Source organism: Aedes aegypti, chromosome 3, assembly GCF_002204515.2.
Source record: "Aedes aegypti strain LVP_AGWG chromosome 3, AaegL5.0 Primary Assembly, whole genome shotgun sequence".
NCBI classification, from domain to species: domain Eukaryota; kingdom Metazoa; phylum Arthropoda; class Insecta; order Diptera; family Culicidae; genus Aedes; species Aedes aegypti.
The window spans coordinates 121,968,362-121,989,722 of NC_035109.1; the positions used below are offsets into that span (position 1 = coordinate 121,968,362).

The window sequence follows — 21,361 nt, forward strand, 5'->3', positions numbered from 1 at the left end:
TTTTTTCCTGCAATTACCTCAGGGCAGTGATTCCAAACCTTTTTTTCTACAAACATTCCACGGAGCCCTGAAAATTAAGGTTTTTGAAATCAAAATTAGTCAAATCCTTTGTTTCTATTTTTTTAAATTTGATGTTTTTAATGTACCTCAAAATAAGGTTCAAATTAAATTGACTGCCTTTACTTCATCTTTAGTAACGACAATTTTTTAAAGTTCAAATTTTCGAACATGTCCTCACAAAGGATTTGTCAATAATCTTATCAGACATGAAAACAATATTAAGTAGCCTGTTTAGAATTTGAAGAAATACCTGCGAATAATCACAAATAAATCAACAGATATCCTTGACAGGGACAACTAAAGAATCCATGTAATAAATCTGCTTTGATCCTCTCTAGAAATTCACTGAAAATCAAATCAGGAGTCTACTTAATATGTTTCTAAGGGATATTAGAAAAAAGATCTTGTCTAAGTTCTACAAAAGTTGCAAGTTGCAAGTTCTTGGGAAGACTCCTGAATTTCCGCCAGCAATTCGTCATAGGTTTTCCCAAGAATCCGTGTTAAAGGTTTTCTCGATAAGAATCTTGAAGGGGTTTTCAAAATTCCTCAGGTGCCCAAAGGAAATTACCAGAAATTCGCGAAGATTTTTTTTAAGCCACTCCGTGCTTGTGGCCACTACTGTGCCGGAATCAGTTGATCTGTATCTTCTTTACCGATACCGCCGTGCGGGGTGACATTGGGCCAAGGGGGACTTTGACCGCCTGTTTCGATACATCTCATGATTAGTAGGAACGCCAAAAATCTAATCTTTGATCATCTATTGGCTATTTATAACGAGTTCTTGAAGCTTGACGTATTGATTTATTTATTCTTACATTAGCTTGCTGTAAAAATATTGGCCCAAAGTCATCCTTATGGACCAATGTCATCCCGCACGACGGTACAGATCTATTTTTAACTAATCTATATTTACATCTGCTTTCACTCTCTTCTATTCTTTTGCTCTCACACCGAGCAGGTAGGAGAGTGCTCTGCTGTTAATCCAATCGATTTCCATAAGCCATAGTCAATTGCTCTTGCAGTGGTTCGTTTTGCCGTGTTCCTGAGTCGTCAAACGACTAGCGGCTAGCTGCCTGCGAAGTGGGTCAGTTTGTCTCAGTCACCATCTGATACTGACGGAGGATGGATGTGCTCCCCAAAGCACGGTCCTCCGTGCGGCGTCTTCTGGTGGCTGGACGGGTTATTTTTGTGGAGGGGCTGGGAATTGAACCCATGACCTTCCGCTTATGAAGCGAAAGCGTTACCTCAAGGCTACCGACCCCCTCCCCCTGCGAAGGTCTTGCTGTCAAGAAATTTTTTGAAGATTATCATTCGCCTAAGAACACCTGAGGATTTTTTGGAGATCTGAAGATCTGTTGAAAAATATTTTTTGCATGAAAGTCAGGAGCTGTTTATCTAAGTAACATAGATACACAGCTGGATTTTGTTCAAAAAATGATCGAAACAAATAGTTTTGCTTAAAATTTAGGCTCCCTTGTATCTATAGTTTACCTATTGTTCCTATAGTAACACTACTAAGAGAAAGTATTTTTTGTTAAACAAAATAATTGATAAAAAAGAACATTGTTTAATCATTCGAAAGCTTTTGGCCCACACTTTGAAGGGAAAATATAAAAGATTTGTAAAAATACAGTTTTAATTAGTATTTTGCCAAGGCCGTGAGGATAGTGCTACTATAGGAACAGAAATTAAAAATAGTGCTACTATAGGCACATGTGCTCCTATAGTGGCACAAGCGATAATAAATACAAAATTGTGAGTTTGTTCTTAGCTATACGGCTATTGGTACATCGACCCTAGTACATGAAGTTCAATCGATTTTGGTAACCAGGGATGGGGTGCGACTCAAATCTCTTTCGGTGCTACACGCGCTGCTGCGAGATAGCAGTGGCAGTGCTGACTCGCAATGTGCTTTGGGCTGCGTGGTATCGAGTTGTCTCATTTTCCTTCTTTGCGTTTCGTACACGCGTAAAAAAATCCAGTTAAATTTATTTCATTATTATGTGGCTGTCAAAACTCTCAAACACGATGAACATAATTCATCACCACCTTATGTTTCTCACTTTACCAAACATATTAAGATCCACAAGTACCTACACGCAAAAAAATTGTGCGGTAAAAACTACCATTTTAGGGGGTTAACTTAAGCGCTCGCACCGGCAATTTTCAGCAGACCATGAATGCGCTTGATTCTACCATGTCTGTAGTCGAAAACAGATGGATGAAAATGAGTTCTGTCAAATGAACCAGTAATATGGTGGGATATACCATAAACATAGTAATTTGTTCTGAAATTCAATGGTAATTTTAAGAATGGGCGTAGTCTGCTACAATAGTAAATTTTACTACAGATTTTTTTCCCGTGTATAAGTTTTTGTTATGCACTTATTAAACTTGTCCGCTTTCAAAGCACACAATTCGGAAAATTCTTTAATAATAATAAAATATACATTTAAGTCAGAATTCGCAAAGCTATTTGTAAGGAAATTTTACAGTTTAGAATCGTACAAAAGTTTTTTACAACATTAGCCTTTTTTTAACTAATTGTAATACTATCCATAACTGCATATTTGTAACATTCGACAAAAGTAGGCATTGAGTAAATTGTATACCAAGTGTGCATTTTCTGGCAGTATGGGAGGAAACTAAAATTTCTAAAAATTACCGGGAACTCAAAAGTGCTTGTTAGAGGCTGATATTTTGTACAACTTATATCGCATATTAGGTGAATAATCAGAAAATAGTTCTGATAGAAATTTCATTGCTATTACATTACGAGGCTCATTTATAATCTTCATGTGACTGTTATGCGGTTTTAATTACCAATGTGACAAAACAACTTCGTATTTTTTCGAATTTTCTAGAACAATCTCACAGATTTCAGTAAGTTGTTCGAAAGTATTTATCATTTGATGACTCCCCATGGTACTAACTCCAAATTGTTAAAAATGTCGAATGTGACTGTTATGCAGTTATGGGCAGAATAGCTAATGGCATATTTGCTCGTAATTAATGGGGCGAACATGATTGGTATGAGATTTCACAGACTTTTCGTGTTTTAAGTAAGTTCTATTGAACCTAAACTTTTGCACGATGTTTTGAAAAACTATTTTATTATAATCAATTTGAAATAGTTTCCAGGTTTTTCCGCCAAATTTCGCATGTGTTTTTCAATGAATATAAGACCAAGTTTCTAATGAGGCACTAATTTAAAATTTTGGTCAATCAATGCTGAGAAAATCGTCCATTTTTTCAGTGCGTTTAAGTAAAATTTAGTAAATCAATCAAAATCAAAAAATGTTTTTGTCAAAATACCTACGAAGTAAGAATAACTCATTGTCTTTCGAATGCGCCAATTGGACCAAACTTTTGCACGGGAGTGTACATTCTGCAGTGTCATGGAATTAATTTTGTTTTGTATAACGCCACCATGATCTTAAATCATATTTTGTACTGAAAAATGACCTTTAGCTGATCCATAACTATGGGGTTACTGTACCTCTCAGGATTATTTTTCATACAAGGGTAAAATATCTATCGGGAAAAAATATTGGAAAAATTATTTTTACACGGATTATTTGAAGGAAACCTCGAGGAATGCTCAAAAAAACTCTGGAGCTGTTGCTAGAAGCAATCCTGAGGAATTTCCCTTGTTCCCAGAATTCAGGTTGATCTCGATCCTCTATACCTGGAGATGCAAATTTACCGATCAATTGAACGATGATTTGTTTTATCAAGGTGTTACGTTACACTCAATTAATTACAAAAGGAGAAATCGATAGAAAGTCAAGTCGTCCGAACAATACTTACGTCGATAATCCTACGGGTCGAGTTTTTCAAATCGGTTCCTACCGAAAAATCGAAGAAGTAATCGGTACTGTAGCCCTGCATGCGGAAGTCTTTCACCGATTTTGTCCAGGACCAGGAAGAATCTGCGTTCCAGCTGTCACCCTTCAGCACAGGCCAACCGCCCAACGTGTCCAAAATGTCTAACAGTGGTTTGATGCCCTTTTCCTCGATTCTCGCTGGAAAATTGGAATCATTAAAAATTCATAATTACACTGTTTTGCCAAAGGCAGTGAAGAAGTCTACTCACTCTTGTTCATGCACAGCTTGTACATGTTCTTGGCCAGCTTAAACGGAGTGGCCTCTTCCTCGTGGATGTCCTCACTAACGAGCGACCGGAGCTGCTCCTGGAGTCGATCTCCAATCACCGAGAAGGTATTGACCGAGACCTTCTCGTCCGGGATATTGGTGTCCTTAAGGAATTTACCGCAAGCGTAGTTGTAGAAATCGTCACACGGTTCCACGCTGGAATCCATTTGGTCCAGTGCCTTCGATGCTGTTGGCGACATTTTATACTGACCATTAGCCCACAATAAATTTAACGGCTGAAATTGAATCACTAACCTGAATGGATGCATCCTGGCGTGAGACAGAGATTGTCAGTTCCCTTGGAATCATTGGAATTGACTCTCATATTTTTACCCCGGCGAGAACCAGTCAGAGCCAGTGGTGACTGGGAAGAACCGTTATCCGCTGCAATGGGAACGCAAGAGAAAGGATTAATGGAGAGTGCGAATTTATTTGGATAAACATGAGGAACGTATTAAATATTCCAGAGCGATGAAAAGAAAGCTTTGTGCAACTTTCACAGCTTCCAATCCTTCCTGGCCAGGGCGAAAGTTGTGGAGGCGAGATACATTATGCGAATTTAATTTGAATTTTTGTATAGAATAAGTTGGTTTGGATGGAGTCGAACGTCGTTACTGAATCATCGATAATATACTCGTGAAGCACCTCCGCAGGAAATCAACTTCCTACTCAACCATTACAGAGGCAAATAGATTGTCTTGGTAAAGGAAAGAGAAAACGGTCCATTTATAAGTTAATCTCGCTGAATTGAGTAGCTTCTGTTGGAAGACATTCATTTGGTATCCTTGACTATTATTTTGAATGGTGATTAATTCCAATAAACGTATCTCAATTAAAAAGTTTATTTGAATGGATGCATTTCTGGAGTGTTTCTCTTCATGAAGTTCTGTAGTAAAATCCTTTGAATTTGTTATTAGTAAGGGCTTTTGAATGGAATAACACAGAAATTCAGAATGTCTCGCCATGTTTTGTGGAGAACTTCATTTCTGGGGAAACAAAATCATAGAATAACCCCTAGGTGAGCTCCCATAAAAAAGTTACAAATTTGGACTTTGAAAATTTGTTGAGCCGCAATGGAAGGCACACATGTATAAATGTTTCGGAAACCCTATGGGAGATCCAGATTCTTTCATCCAATCCAATCATATACTGTCCAGATTGCATTGGATTGAATTCTCGCTGAAACCAGACCGCCATCGACACACATAGTTAGAATTCTAATTTTATGTCACTGATCGCTGGTATATGCTAAAACTAAAAAGTGGTCGTATCGGTTTTCTCAAATTGGTGGAGCCCTCCCTCGTACGCCAGCTAGCTAAACAATTTGCGAAAAAGCCCATTTTTTAATCTTTGGTTTTTTTTTCGTGTGATATCTCTCATATTGTTCTTGGAACGCAAAGCAAAGTTAGTGGCATCGTATAGAGGAAGGATATAGCTTTCATTAGAAGCTAACCAATTTTTGGTGGACATTTTGAATTTGGCCGCCACATTGAATTTCGTCAGAAAAACCATTTTTCACCATTAGCCACCAACGCTAGTTTTGAATTCTGAGATCACCATCAGAAAGCTGAGTAAGATAGGCTACAAAAACTAGATGAGAAATACTATTTACCCTGTCAAATGAACGATTTTCTAAATCATGTTCTACGATTTTAATGTACAGCTCCGGACTCACGCAGCTGGAGAGCTAATCGTCACGATTCGCACATTCGTTTGAGTCGAGTGAAGAATAAGAGTATTAATTTAAGTGAAAAAAATTTGGCGGCCATCTTGGAATTTGACGCCACGCCTAGTTGAAGGGTAGTATTCGAAGGAAAAGTATATTATTTTCTTAAAACTGTTCGTTATGCCCGCTAGTATTTTGAATACCTTTTCCTCTTTTTTAATTATTGGGCCTTCCATGGCTTAGTTTGTCGAAAAACAGCGTGAATCCCTATTGGAACGTAAGTTATCTTAGACTCAAAACTATCATTTGTAGATCACTATACCGTGCACCCCCGTTAATTTGAACGGTACCTCATGCAAACCATTGGGGTTCATTTTTAATTTGAACTTCTAGTCCCCCTACGAACAACAGAAAATCGTACTTCTGGTTACCCTTTTGGCTGTTTTGTTTTGATTCTGCGTTTCGTTCCACAGCGTTCCATTTCACTTTACTCCGTTCCATGAGCTGAATGACGTTTTAAATCTGATGATTTTTAATCTGACCGATGTGCAAATTAGCGGGGTAAAAATTAAAAAGTGTTCAGATTAAATGTGGTCAATTCAACGGGGGTACCCGGTAATGCAATAATTCATAAAGTAGGAAATATGCTCAATTTCATAAAACGTTTTGGCCAACACTTTCGTGATCCTTACACATTAAAAATACTTTATGTTGCATATGCTAGATCAATATTGGAATATTGTAGTATTGTTTGGTCACCTTACATAAAAAAAAAACATGAAGAACGTAATTTAGAATGGTCTACAAAATGCTTGACGTCAAATAAATAAAAAATATCAACAATATCTTCTTGATGTTCCTAAGAGATGAGCCTCGGACTGCAAATTTGACGTTTATTTAGCGCGAGTTTTTAACTTCAATATGAGGCAAAGATTCGCGTGGGACTGGATATGCTAAACATTATATTATTTGAAATGCCAATGAAACTTTAAAAAAATCTAGTTACACGTTTTGAAGGTAATATTTTGAGTTATAATTTATAACTCAAAATATTACTTTCAAAACGTGTAACTTATAACTTGCCTTACAAGCCGGAGCTTAAATGCTTCTAATTCAAAAGGTATCTTCTGCGAAAAGTGAGGTGCGCACCGTTGCCTCGAAATACTTTACTTTAGATAGGTGTTAGTTGGCGTAAGGTGAGGCGAGAGTTCTTTGTATATACACTGGCCTATTAACTTGACACTGTCCGAGTAGATATCATTCAAAGAATATTGGTCAGTTTCAGAATGATATCTGTCGTTTCTGTAATATGGAACGCGAAACCTCGGAACATCTGCTCTGCAGTTGTAGTGAATTATACAAGCGCAGATCCAAATTTCTTAACGGGGTTTGTTTACAACCAAGTGAAATTTGGACTGGAAATCCCAGTAAGGTTGTGGGTTTCATTAATTCTATTTTGCCTGACTGGGAATACACGCGTCAAAGTGCTTAAGCTGTTCACTTGATTCATGGTAGACAGTTTTAGTTCCTTCAATGATGCGAATAGTAAAAAGGGACATGCAACAAAAGTTCAATTCAATGGACGTAGTGGCTTAACCTTCCCAACAAAAAAAAGGTGGGGCAAAAGTTCGACCTAAGTGGAATAATCAATATATTAGAAAAAAACTATCACCCGTATACAGTAATGACCCGATTTTGTCAGCCCCAGATTTTATCTACCGCCGATTTTAGCATTTTTTATTAACCCGATTTTGTCTACCCCTGATTTTAGCATCCTTTTTTGCCCGATTTTGTCAACCTAAAATTGATATTCATTTTAATGAGAATAAGCACGTCTATACTGGCAATATTGGGTGCATAAAGTCAATTATGACCTTGGCCATGTCTATACAATCATCTAAAGATCAAAATTTTGAAGTTTTAAATTTTAAATAATTGTCCAAAAAACTGGTCAATGTTACCTTGGATTACGGTACATAGAAACTGGAAGTAAAAAAAACAGTGTTTCTATTAAAAAAAATCATAAAACTAAGTTCTCAAGTTAAAATAAAACTTGCAACCCGTCGTAATTTGTTTTCCCGGTCTTAGCTCTTTCCCTAAATGCAGCATGGGGCTGACAAAATTGGGACATTACTGTACTTGTTTACGTTCGAATGCTCTTTCGATCGAAACCCGTTTTGCATTCCCGTTTACGCCAGCAAAGTCAAGTAGGCCATGGATTCGAACGAATAGGATTCGATCAAAAGTTGGATCCGCCGTAAACAAGAATGACGGTGTACCATGAACAGTGGAAATGAAATGATTACCACACAGTTTGGCTACAATTTTGCTGATCGAACTTGTGGCAAAATATTTACCCGTTTGTAGTTATAACAGTTTTAAAATTGATTGTCTCAAACGAACCTTTGGCCCCACCAATGTGGCAAGAGTTTGAATCTAGTGTAGGGCAAAAGATTTTGTCCCACGGATATTGGAAACTGCTCCTGCCTCTCCAACATACGTTAGCAACGATAACAATAGTCATCACTACTCACAAAGTTTCTATTTGTTATGTTCAATAGGATCCAGGTTTGTCGGTTCAATAAGGTATTTTTAGCTTCACACTCTTCGCTACTCAACCTATTCACTCTGCTTTATACCAGCCATAAACTTATGTTTACAGAAAATTACACACAGCATGATAAAATATTGTCCACATAATATAATCTGTCCAGAAGTAGCAGTTTTTCGTAAAACTAAATCAAAAAGTATTATTTGGAGGCTTATTTCGCACGATCAGGCAAATTTTGCTAAAAGTAAATATCTTTAACAGGGCTGGGAATGGTAATAGTAGTAGGCTTGAATTTCGCGAAAATCACGTGGTTTCTCTCACTACAGTAGTTTAAAATTGTGAATCTCATCAAGAAGCCTATGTTGGGTAGATGAATTTTCTAAATCAATCGTGTCATTGAAGGCTGTAAATGCGGGAAATAGAACATTTTTCTACAGTAGTTTTGGGTTACCCTTAGCAACGAGTGTTTTGCTTTTTTCAAGGCATTTTGCCTACAGCAGCGATAGGCGTGAGTTTCACTGGCTTCATTGACTGTGAATTGCTACGCTTGCCTACTGTAGCGTGGATCTCAGAACTTTTCCCAACTCTGATCTTTAATATGTGGATGTTGAGCAATTCGCAAAATTTTCCGCAAGATAATATATGGCTCGAACTTTTCCCCCATTATGGGCCAAATATTGTTTCCAATCATTTATGCAAAAACTGGGGCCTTCCTTAGCCGAGTCCGCGGCTACAAAGCAAAGTCATGCTGAAGGTGTCTGGGTTCGATTCCTGGTCAGTCCAGGAAGGTTTATGGACAAAGGGTCGAAAGACAAAAGGTCGAAAGGACAAAAGGTCGAAAACTATTTTCATGGTGGGAAATTTGTCCTTCTTTGAAAAAAGATTTTCGACCTTTTGTCCCTTCTTTTTTGTTCTTCGACCTTTTGTCCTTTCGACCTTTTGTCTTTCGACCTTTTGTCCTTTCGACCTTTTGTCTTTTGACCTTTTGTCATAGATTCATACGAATGCGAAAATGGCAACTTTGGCAAAGAACGCTCTTTGTAATTAACTGTGGAAGTGCTCATAAAAAGTTGAGAAGCAGGCTTAGTTCCAGTGAGGACGTAATGCCATACAGAAGAAGAAGAAGTAATACAGCTCAAGCATTCTTATGATAGGTCTGAAAATGCCTTTATACAAAAAAATCCAGTGAGATTATATTTTTATTTTGTTCCATGCAATGAATGTTCGACCGAATACTACATTAATCATGCCTAAAAACAAGAAACAATTATAACCTATCCAAAATCTCAATCGATTTATAAAATATTGGTAGAAAATGTATTACTTGAATAGCATTTGAACCATTATGACGTTTAAAACATTTGTTTTGAAATGAGCTGGAAATCTTAAGAAGATTCCAAGTGATTACTTCTTCTTGGCATTAACGTCCCCACTGAGACAGAGCCGGTTACTCAGTGTAGTGTTCTAATGAGCACTTCCACAGTTATTGACTGAGAGCTTTCTTTGCCAAAGCTGCCATTTTCGCATTCTTATATCGTGTGGCAGGTACGATTATACTCTATGCCCAAGGAAATTTCCATTACGAAAAGATCCTGGACCGACCGGGAATTGAACCCAGACACCTTCAGTATGGCTTTGCTTTGTAGCCGCGGACTCTAACCACTCGACCCCATAATCACAAGCATTATAAAATGGCACGTATTGTACTGCATATCAAGTGGAGAGGGTGGAATTAATGATGCATTAAACTGGATCCCACAGTAGACCGGGTATACCCCTGCATCTACGGCAATTCATGCGGTTAGTGGTAAATTTATGGCACAGAGGCTTGCTGCAAAGTACGAGGAAGGGGACGGTTCTGAGATTGAACCCATGACCTTCTGCTTATGAAGCAGCTATTGGACCACCAACCCCATCTCGGATAACAATGTCCGCTTTAGTGTCAATTAAAATAAATTTGATGAGCTCGTTTCCAAATATTTTTCTAAGTTTGACGTATGTACTATCATTATCGTCATATTTATCTGCGTTAAACAGTAGGGCTCAGTTAAACTTTTAACTTTAAGCTTTTTAAATCTGAACCCAAGAAAGAAATGCTGTGTCTCGTACATCTCAACAATGAAGTATATATTGAATTTAATTCAAGAAATACTTCCTAGTGGCTTGAGTATAATGATAAGTTACAAAAAGTATTGTGAATATCGCTGTTCTAAAAGTGATTTGTTGTGTGTAGTATACTTACGTTCCTGTATCCGATCGCTCAGCAACACGGAAACGAGTGAGATTAGTAAAGCTACGACAGCAATACCGCACACGATGCTGACCAACGTGAGCGCTTTTTCGAGCGCTGTCCGGCGCCTCCACCAGCTGGGATTTCTGTAATAGAGCAGAAATAAAGTTGATTAGTGACTGGGTGCAGTAATGGCGCGAAAACGCGATTCTAAACAATTTGAATATACAATAGAGAACACATGGTAATGCGTCATTTAAGAGACCGCAAAAAAAAATGAGAGAGCATGGAACCGACATTTGTTGGGGTTCGTCATCCGCACCCCGGAGGTAAACAACTTTCCTTGTCGATTCGTGAGCGTATTGTTCCCATTGATTACAACAGGGACACGGGCGGTGTTTGGTTTGAATGATTCGTATTACTCTGTTTATACTGATAACGAGGCTAAATGCCGCCATTTAAGCGCCTATTAGTGAAACGATCCGCGGTAGAAGACAACGACGGCGTGTGTGTATCCCTCCAGCGCCTCAATGGTGTTGGCTGTTGATAAACTTCACGCTGACCTCTTACTATGGCACGCTGTCAGCAGAGAATGCTGCCCGCACTATCAGTCAGTGGCGTCCGCCTTAGCGAGCTTTAGACAGCATGATGCCAGCTGTAGAGAAAAAAATGCGCTGATTTCTTACAATTTTAGCGTGCACATGCAAGAACTTGGCTTGGCCGTGAAATGAGTGGCACTCACATGAGGTTACGATGCGTTGCATTTAAAATGCTGCTTGGATGCTTTCTCAGCATTTTTAGCATGTTGTAATTGACTTATGCTACATGGACATAGTCAGAGGACTGAAGATGTTTTTTGTTGTATGATTTGGACATTGTTCTGCATTCGAAAGACTTTCAAACTTCTTGCTATTTAGTTGGAATATATTATTCAGTGAATATATCAACAGACATCTACTTCATGACATTGACAAATGAAAACCTCATGAGTTATGGACATATCCATTTCGATAGAGTTTGTAGACATCGAAAGCCTTAACTTAGGAGTACGTTTAACGGCCTAACTTGCCATTTAGTTGTGACCAATACTATAGATCTGGTTAGTGATCGTACAACAAAAACGAGATTGACTATATAGAATTAAAAATAAATGTCAAAATGTCTAACTAACATGGTAAACATCTATCTGCATTATTTCAAGGTACGAAGTGTATCAAAGAATGTCTACTGCAGGCGCGAAATGAATATTATATACGGTAGAATCTATATCTATATCTATATAAATAAAAATGGAGTGATGTTTGTATGTCACGAAATGGCTTGAGAACGGGACTATCAATTTGCATAACTCTTTCACTGTTGTCTTCTTGAAGGGTTCCGACGTGTTCGTGCGACGAAAAGGTTTCGGGAAGTTTTCGAAAAAATTGCTAAAATAGGAGGGTACTAATATGTCATTTTGTATGGGAGGTTCCATGACATTTTTCAACAGCCTACTTGATGGCAAGACGAAGTTTGCCGGGGCCACTAGTATATAAATAAAAATGGAATGGTGTTTGTATGTCACGAAATGGCTTCAAAACGGGCTATCGGATTTTGAAAATTCTTCCATAGTTATGTTCCTGAAGTGTTTCAACGTGTTTGTCCATATAAAAAGTAAAGGATATTTAACGGGAAAGTTGAAAAAACTGGAGTGAACGGAACTTCCATTTTGCACGGGACGTTTCATGGCGTTTTTCAACCGCCTACTTGATGGCAAGACGAAGTTTGCCGGAACCACTAGTATGTACATAAATCTTAAAGGGCATAACTCCAGAGTTTGGACGGTCTATATTATCCTAAAAGTATCACAATAGCGTTCCAGTTAAGTTATAAAGGTCTGTGTATACCATAAAATCTGTTTCGCAAACTTACCAGCAATATTTTTTGCCGTCAATGATCTGGGGTACAAACTTATCTTATGCCTTAGGACAGGCCTGCCCAACCGTTTTGAACCGCAGGCTAAATCTCAGCAACAAGATTTGGTGGCGGGTAAAATTTTATGTAATTCAGTTTTTTTCATTAAATTGAATAAAAGTCAGTCAATAAAAAAGTTATTTTTGGAAAAATTGAAAAAGAATATTGATACTTAGCACCTTTCCCGAGGATGTGAAGACTGAAATTGTTACAGCTCCTTGATCTGAAATTTATGAGGATGGAGTCCAAGTTTTTATAAGAATAATAGGGTAAAAGTACCGGTTTTGGCCAGCTTAAGAGAAAATGTAAATAAAAAATAAATGGGAAGCCGTATTGATACTACGAATATGTCAAATGCAAGCTTTCAATCCATATTATGTGTGTAAAATATCAAAACTGAGCTAAAACTATTTTTTCGCTTTAAAAATCCCATTGGTCAATATAACAACGACACCAGTTTCGGCCAGAGATTTAACTTCGTTTCCTATATTGGCCAATTGCATTGATTTCTCATGAGAGTAGCCAAATTAGGAGTGCCCTGGCCAAATTAGGTGTATGTGAGTTCAAATTATAGGGAAATGAATAGTTTTTCTTATGTTTTGAATCAATTTGGACGAGTAAATGGATGTAGCTCTATCATATGAATATAATCTATCGAACACAAAAGGTTTCACGCTGATTGCCTATGTAAAACGGTGTATAATCCACTATGGTTACAACTAGCGTATGGCCAAAACCGGTGCTTCTACCCTAGTCAAAATTCTTTCAAAATCTAACCTTTTCCTGAGAACCCTGCCCAGTATTCTAAAGCAATCATGCCCTTCACTTTTTGAGAAAGCTACCTTAAAATTTGCGAGAAATTGCCTTGGAAATTATGCGAAGGATTTTGTGAAAACTGTGTATTGCTTTATGTCAGAATCTTGCTTGAGATTTGTTTTGTAATCCTGACCAGGAATCTGTAAAATTGCACCGTTCATGATTTTGTTAGAATGATTTAGCAAATTTAGTGTTTGTTTCCTCAAGCATATTGTTGAAAATTCTGTATGAACACTGCTCAAGGTTTCTAAAAAATTGATGTCTATGATTTTGTGAGAATTACGCTAATTTTTTTTTCGAAAAATCTGCCTAATATTTTAGATAGTACTGCCCAGTATTTTGCTTGATTTTGTTTGACCAATTTGGCCTATAACTGTTAAAATTCAATGGGGATTCTGTTGATTTTTTGATGGGACTATCTCATTACGAACTTCAAAACGTTAAGTAAATTTATAAGACATATGATTTTAAAGAAAATTTTACATAAAATATTAGCAAAAAAACGCAAACTTGTAACGTTGGGACGTTTTTTTTTTCTTTTTAAGCAAAATAATTTTGCTTTGAATTCGTTGATTTCAAGATAATATTTTGAATTTTAGTTTAATTGAAGTAACAGAAAAACGGTTTGACGTTTTTCTCTTTTTAAGTAAAATTATATTTATTTATTTATTTATTTATTTATTTGATTACTTCCATCGGACATCATGGTCTTAATGAAATACTAATACTAACACAATAAAAAATGTAAACATAGTCAATTTATAAAACGTGTTCTGCTTAAGCGTTGTCTAAAAGTATTTGTCGTCAAGTTAAAATCAAATACACCATAAGCTTGTCGGAATTCATTGCAAATGGAATTTAACGGATCATTTGCTCCATAACCAGTATTCCTGGAAGCTATCTGGATCAGTTGCCTTGTCCGTAGTACGCGCTCTGGAGCATAAAATTGCACATGTTGAAGCAAAGCAGGACAATCAACCTCCGTACGAACAATTTTCGATCCATAAACAGCTCGGCTATTTTTGCGCCGGACGTGCAGCGGTTCCAGTCCCAGCAATCTGCAACGATGGTCGTAAGGAGGCAAGTTCAACGGATCACGCCACGGTAGATCCCTCAAAGCATGTCTCACAAACTTACGCTGAACTGCTTCTATTCTGGTTATCCACACTGCCTCATAAGGTGACCATACTATAGAAGCAAATTCTAAAATGGATCTAACCAGAGAACAGTACAAGGAACGCAGACACATCGGGTCGTTGAATTCTTTTGTAATTTTTAAGATGAAGCCCAGTTGACGGTTCGCCTTGTCAATGATAGTGGCATAATGCAGTTTAAATGTCAATCTGTAATCCAACAAAACGCCCAGATCTTTGACCTTGTCCACACGTTCGAGTTCCTGACCATTTATATTGTAATCGTACAAAATTGGTGATTTACAGCGACGGTATGAAATCACACAGCATTTGGAAACGCTAACAGCCAGGAAATTCATGGTACACCAGCGTGCGAACTGGTTCAATAGCTCCTGGAGGTCTCTGCAGTCCGCTTCAGTTCTCACGACGAGGAAAATTTTTAGGTCGTCTGCGTAGATTAACAAACCGCCATTTGCAAGAACGATAGTCACATCATTGAAGAACAGCGAAAACAATAAGGGTCCCAGGTTGCTGCCCTGCGGTACCCCAGATGCAGGGTGAAAAGGATGCGATACAGTAGATCCAACCTTCACACAGAGACTCCTGTTTCTAAGGTACGATTGCAGCCAATTACACATTCGTGTTGAAACACCGAGTCGGAGTAATTTCGCCAACAGAATCTCGTGGTTCACAGTGTCAAAGGCAGCCTTGATATCCGTGTAAACAGCGTCTATTTGCGCTCCATTATCCATGGACCTAATGCAGGTCGAAGTAAAATCAACCAAGTTACTTTCTACCGACCGCCTAGGGAAGAAGCCGTGTTGAGCCTCACTAATATAGCAACAGAACGAGCTGAACATTACTTTATTAACAATGGTTTCCAAGCATTTCGCACCTGCTGAAAGGGATGTTATTCCACGGTAGTTGGCAAAATCGGTCTTATCGCCCTTCTTGAATACCGGCCGCATGTAGGATGTTTTCCAAGCAGTTGGAAACAGTTGCGATTGCAGCGATTTGTTAAAAATGCTTACCAGTGGAGCCACCAAAGAAGCACCGCATTTTCTAAAGATGCAGGATGGAATACCATCAGGTCCAGGGCAATTCGATAATTTAAGCTTCTGTAATGCAGCATAAACCATTGATTCATTGACATGAAAGATATCAAGGTCAACAACGTCACGTGGCACTATACAAGTGGCAGCTTCAGTATCCTGAACAGTAGGAATGCGGCCAACGAAAACGCTTGAAAACTGCTGTGCAAAAAGCGCACACTTTTCATCTTGACTGCTTGTGAAAACATCTCCTCGGTGCATTGTTGTTGGAAGGCCGTGCTCTTTCCGTTTTGAGTTGACAAAGTTCCAAAAACTCTTCGGATTCCGACGAAGATCATTCTGCTTCCTGGAGACATAATTTTTGTACAGAAAGCGATTGTATCCACGGTATATACGACTAGCCTCGTCCAACTGTCGTTTGAAATGTGCACATTTTTGACGATTGTATTGTTGAAGCAATTTATCACGTCGACGTCGGAGGACACCAAGATGTCGGTTAGACCAAGCCGGTTTTCTTGGCGGTCTGTTCAGCGGAACTGTTTCAGCAATGTAATTATGAATAATGGCATTAAAGCATGTTACTGCACTGTCTACATCAGAGCACTGGTGTACTTCGGACCAATCAACTTGGGAAAGAAGACTGTTTAGTGCATCAAAATTACAACGACGGAAGTCTCGTTCCGAAAGGTCGATGTCCTCGTAGAACGTCATTGATGATGGTATTTGCACGGAGAAATCAAGAGCAGGATGATATCGATCAAGTGGGACAACATGTTCTGTCGCTGGAGTTGCAAGTACACTTTTTTTACTGGAGTCATCGCTAAACACAAGGTCCAACACGCGGCCACTGGAATTACGGATCGAATTACGTTGTCGCAAGCCTTGGAATGCCATGTTGTCGAGAAGAATTTGACTTGCCGATGAAATGTGGGAGTTTAGTGCATCAACGATAGCGTAACCGTTGCTCAATAGCCATGCCAAACGGGGTTGGTTGAAATCACCAAAAACTACAAGCGGACTTGCATCGCTGCGTGAACTGCAGACCTCGGAAATAACATCGAGATGAAGTTGCATAAAAGTTCCGTCTTGACTTTTGTCAGGAGGAATGTACAAAGCACCAATAAAAATATCAGTCACTTGAGTCGACATTTTAACCCACAGTTGTTCAATATTAGCTCGAGTAGAAACAACTGTCGCTCCAAACTTTTCTTTAACGGCGATAAGAACGCCACCACCACGACGGCGAGAACTGTTGGTAGCGCAACGATCAACCCGAAATACAGAATAATCCGGAGAAAACAGCTGACGAGATTCAATGCACTCATCAAGCCACGTCTCAGTGAAAACGTAGACATCGTAGTCTAATTCCGCCGTAGACAGGAACACATCATCAATTTTCGTTCGTAAGCCACGCACGTTCTGATAGTAAATTCGCAGATCGAATGGCATATCACTTGGGTTTTCAGGGCATCGTTCCGGACGTTTATGCTGTGTAGATCCTCCAGAAACATTGAATGGGATCGACGGCTTCGCAGTTAATTGAAGTTTTGGTATCGCAGAAAAACAAGCAGAATTCCGTGAGGGGCCCGCTATCGCCAATTGGGGATCGCCCAATGCAGTCGTCCATAGGTCATACAATCGTGAGTCGGTGAGTGCATCCTTCGGAACGAGGTTTCTGGAATCGACGAACGATACAGCGGACGAAATGCTCGGAAGATCAGTGTACTTGCCTTTCATAGGAGCTCGGAAGACCCCATCTTCCAAATCACACGCAGGACCGGGACGGCTGCTGGTCGCTGGCTGGAAGGGCTCGACTGCGGTGAAAGGAATAGGGGCTTCCTTAAGACTAGCGGAAAATGTGCGCCCCGGTGTCGATTTCAGAGGTGTTGAACGTGAATGGATTGATGACGTTATGCTGGAAACAACAAACGATACAGCGGACGAAATGCTCGAAAGGTCAGCGTACTTGCCTGTTGTAGGAGTTCGGAAGACCCCATCCTCATGCTCACACGCAGGACCGGGACGGCTGCTGGTCGTTGGCGGGAAGGGCTCGACTGCGGTAAGAAGAGTAGGGGTTTCCTTGATGCAAGCGGCAAATATGCGTCCCGGTGTCCAACTTGAAGATGTCGGTAATATTTGGATTGATGGAGATATGCTGAAATCAACGAATGGTACAGCAGACGAAGTTCTTGGAAGGATAACGTACTTGCCTGTTGAAAAATTTTGGAAGACCTCATCTTCCTTCTCACACGCAGGACCGGGACGACTGCTGGTCGCTGGCGGGAGGGGCTCGACTGCGGTGAGAGGAACAGAGGCTTCCTTAATACTTGTGGCAAGTTTGCGTCCCGGAGAGGAGTAAGAGTTGACTTCTTCCATTCTTACTCCATTAAAACAACATCTTCGGTCGAAAGGCTCAGCGGATCGTCGGATGCGGCAGCAGGTACAGGACGCCAAAAATTTTCGTCAGTTCTGTTGTCAGTAAATTCTCTGTAGACCACACCCTTCGGCCACGTTGAAGTGGATAGCGCCTTAGATTTCATCTCCATGTTCATTCCAATTTTGAAAGAGATGAAGGACAATGTACTCATGTCCCTTCCTTTGCCCACCAGTCGGATAACTTGCACATCATCAGTACCGAGCCGTTTTTTAGCTAATGCACATATTTGATTGACTGATACATCTCTAGCAATCCGTGACAAATATAACCAAAACTTTGGTTGATTTGGAGGCACTGTAACGATGTCGAGTGACGGAGAGGGAGTACTACCAGTTCCCAATAACAGAGGTGGTTGTTGGTTCGGGATTGATTTAGCAACAGTACTAAACAGCCTCCGACTCCTGGTGAACCTGGGGTCAACACCAACGCGTTTGGAAGATTTCGGAGTACAAGTACTTGAGTTTATCAGTTTGGCGAAGTTGGTTCGAATTTCCGCCTTCAGTTCATCCATTATTTCTGTTTTGAGATTTTTCATAATGTCGCTATGGGAGTTGAGGGCATGACCTTGACCCACTTCGTAAGCTGCACGTGCAGTATTTCGAAGGCGCATATCCTTCATAAGCGCCGTACATGAAGGACAAAACCAAAACAGCTGATTGTTTCTCATCACTTCTTCAAACACATCGGCAGCAACCGCACAGCATCGAGGATGAAAAATGGCTTTACAGAAGCCTTGGCATTCGACTTGGATATCACCGATATCACCAGCACATGAACAACATACCAGTGACATATTGATAGGATTTTTTCAAATGTTACTCTTGAAATTTTCACTCACGACCAACACGTATCGATAAACTATGATGTCCGATAATAAACAAGACAACACACTCAGTAGAGTTAACCTGTTTTGTACGGGTGTATAGGTACGGTAGCCAGAGCAAAGTGCAGTAAGGGTACACACGAAGCAAAACAACACAGATTTTTGCAAACCGCAGAAACGCGACGAGAGTTTAGTGGATAATATTCTCAAATTATTCCGATCTCTTTCCGGTATCTTCACTTGCTAATGATGCACTCAACGATCCACTACACAACAAAATAAGATTCGACGGAAAAGGGTACTTAAACACGCAAAATATACGATTTCTTTAGCAGCTTTGGAAACATCGAACATGTAAACAAAGCACGGTGATTGAATATTGAAATTATAGTTTGAATTGTTAAATAAAATTTGTAAAATAAAATAACTTTCTGTAAATATCGACGAAAAGTATCTTAGATTTAGTTTTGAATTCTCATTTTGACTTTGCCTCATGGGAACTTGCAATAGAAACTGCATGTAATTGGTTTGTGTCTAGGCTAAATGTATGCCATAAAAAGACGTAGTGAGTGCAGTAATGGCTCCTGAACATATGTAACTCATTTACACCATCTTGACGAACCTACAGGAGCGCTAAGATCGCCATTCGAAAGATTCGTTGGCGCGATTCTGTAGACAAAAAGGGGATTGTTTAATGTAGGTTTCTTTAAGGAAGATTGACTTAAGCTCGTTCATTTCGTTCTTTACTAGGATGGAGATTAGAAGTTATCGAGTTTCGAGTTGTTAGATTTTTCTGTGCCCTTCGTTAACGTACCGAAGGTAGTTTTGTGTAAAGAGGTGCATTTAAAGTGAAGTGTTTAAAACGGTTTTTGTGTCTTTTCTGTAATTTTAGTAAATTGTACGTGTTGTTTCCGGTCACTTTGATCGTGGTCCCGCGAATCTTCTATTCGTGTTTGTGAATTCGTACAAAAAGGTAATTGTTTTAGTTTATAGTTTATTTTCTTGACAATATGCTAATTTTGCCAGTCGCGTTGGACTTTCTAGCGCTTAGGCGCTTTTTGTATTACGGGCTGGTTGAGAGTTTCAACAAGTGGAGTCAACTTGGGGTTTACCCGTGGCGTTTCCGACGCCATCATCGTCAAACATTTGAGCTCGGGCCCGCCTATATGGTAGTTAAACGGAGGGAGGTGAAGTTCGTCAACCCTTCGAACGAAGTTCTCCGACGGTCGCCAAAAACCGTCGTACACTCTTAAAAATAATGAAAATTACTCTGGACGTAATTCTGGTTATGACTGAATGACACATGATGTAAGTGATGGAACGACACAAAAACGTGTCCTTGAAGATGTATTGAACAAAAAATGTAATTTTACATGTTAAAGGACACGAAAACCATGGAACTGTGATCGACATTTCCCGAATCAGACACTAACATATTTGAAATTGGACATAAATTAACGTCATTCGGCTCGCTTCTTTTATGTGCATCCCAAAAGACGTAAATCACATTATTTTTTGGTACTGTGTAAGTTCACCTTACGCTACAACCCCGGTGAACGGAGTCCGAGAGCGCGATTCCCGTACGTAGCCAATTATCGTACGCCGGATCGGACCAAACCTGAAGGTGAGGGGTTTCATTCCATCGCGTCAGAGCCCCCAAGGCAAAGCCGTGCGTCGGTACGTAGCCAATTATCGTACGCCGGATCGGACCAAACCTGAAGGTGAGGGGTTTCATTCCATCGCGTCAGAGCCCCCAAGGCAAAGCCGTGCGTCGGTACGTTGGCCTTGACCCTGAAGAGGCGGTCAAACCCGGGAAGCACGACAATCCGTCGTTACGGCTCTCGAAGAAGACCAAATCGGAAGCCTTCCGTCCAGCCTCCGCCTCCTCCGCAACGTTAATTCGGCCATACTCCCCGAGCTCAGACCCTTCGTCGCTGCCGCCATTACAGCAGCGTCAGCGGACAAGCAACGTTCCCGCCTTTGCTCCGAGGAGCGATCAAACGACGACCGTCCTTCGCCGGCAACCGCCGGATACGTCAAACGTCATCGAGTCACCGAAAATCCTGCGCAGGTACGTGGAAACCTTTTTCATGGCCATGATAGTTTCCCTTAATACCCGTCAGTAAATAGGTCCATCCCGAATGAGTTTCTGTGAATAAAGAGTAGTTGAAGTTCTGACAGCTGATTGATTTTTCCGTTTTGGGCAATTCGAAGAATTCACCCTTTTACAGATATTTAGCTTTTCGTTTTCTGGTAGGTTGGCCTTTCAGACTTCCAAGCTCCATTTAGGTTACGATCGGGTTGAACGAGTTTAAGGTCTTGGAATAAAGGGTTTCGTGGGTCAAAAGAAATTTTTGGCGTGAAGTTAGAAGGTTCGTCAAGGTGAGGGAGAAGTTAGTAAAGCCGTTCACGAGTTCCCTGAGGAAAAAGTCTCAAAGTAGTCGGGCAAAGTTGAAAACGACCGGTGATCTCTCGGTTTCCGGGA

General features: G+C 39.8%; 1 protein-coding gene across 9 annotated transcripts in view; it reads right to left on the reverse strand.

Moving 5' to 3' along the window:
* LOC5572559 (endothelin-converting enzyme homolog) overlaps positions 1-21,361 on the reverse strand; it is a 129,878-nt gene that overhangs the window by 2,451 nt on the left and 106,066 nt on the right. For all 9 annotated transcript variants that reach the window (XM_001654022.2, XM_021849955.1, XM_021849953.1 and 6 more), the window contains exons 3-6: positions 10,675-10,808; positions 4,471-4,599; positions 4,157-4,402; positions 3,871-4,085 (exon numbers count right to left, since the gene is read on the reverse strand). In XM_001654022.2, the coding sequence (XP_001654072.2) occupies positions 3,871-4,085; positions 4,157-4,402; positions 4,471-4,599; positions 10,675-10,808 (724 nt within the window). The remainder of the gene's footprint in view (positions 1-3,870; positions 4,086-4,156; positions 4,403-4,470; positions 4,600-10,674; positions 10,809-21,361) is intronic.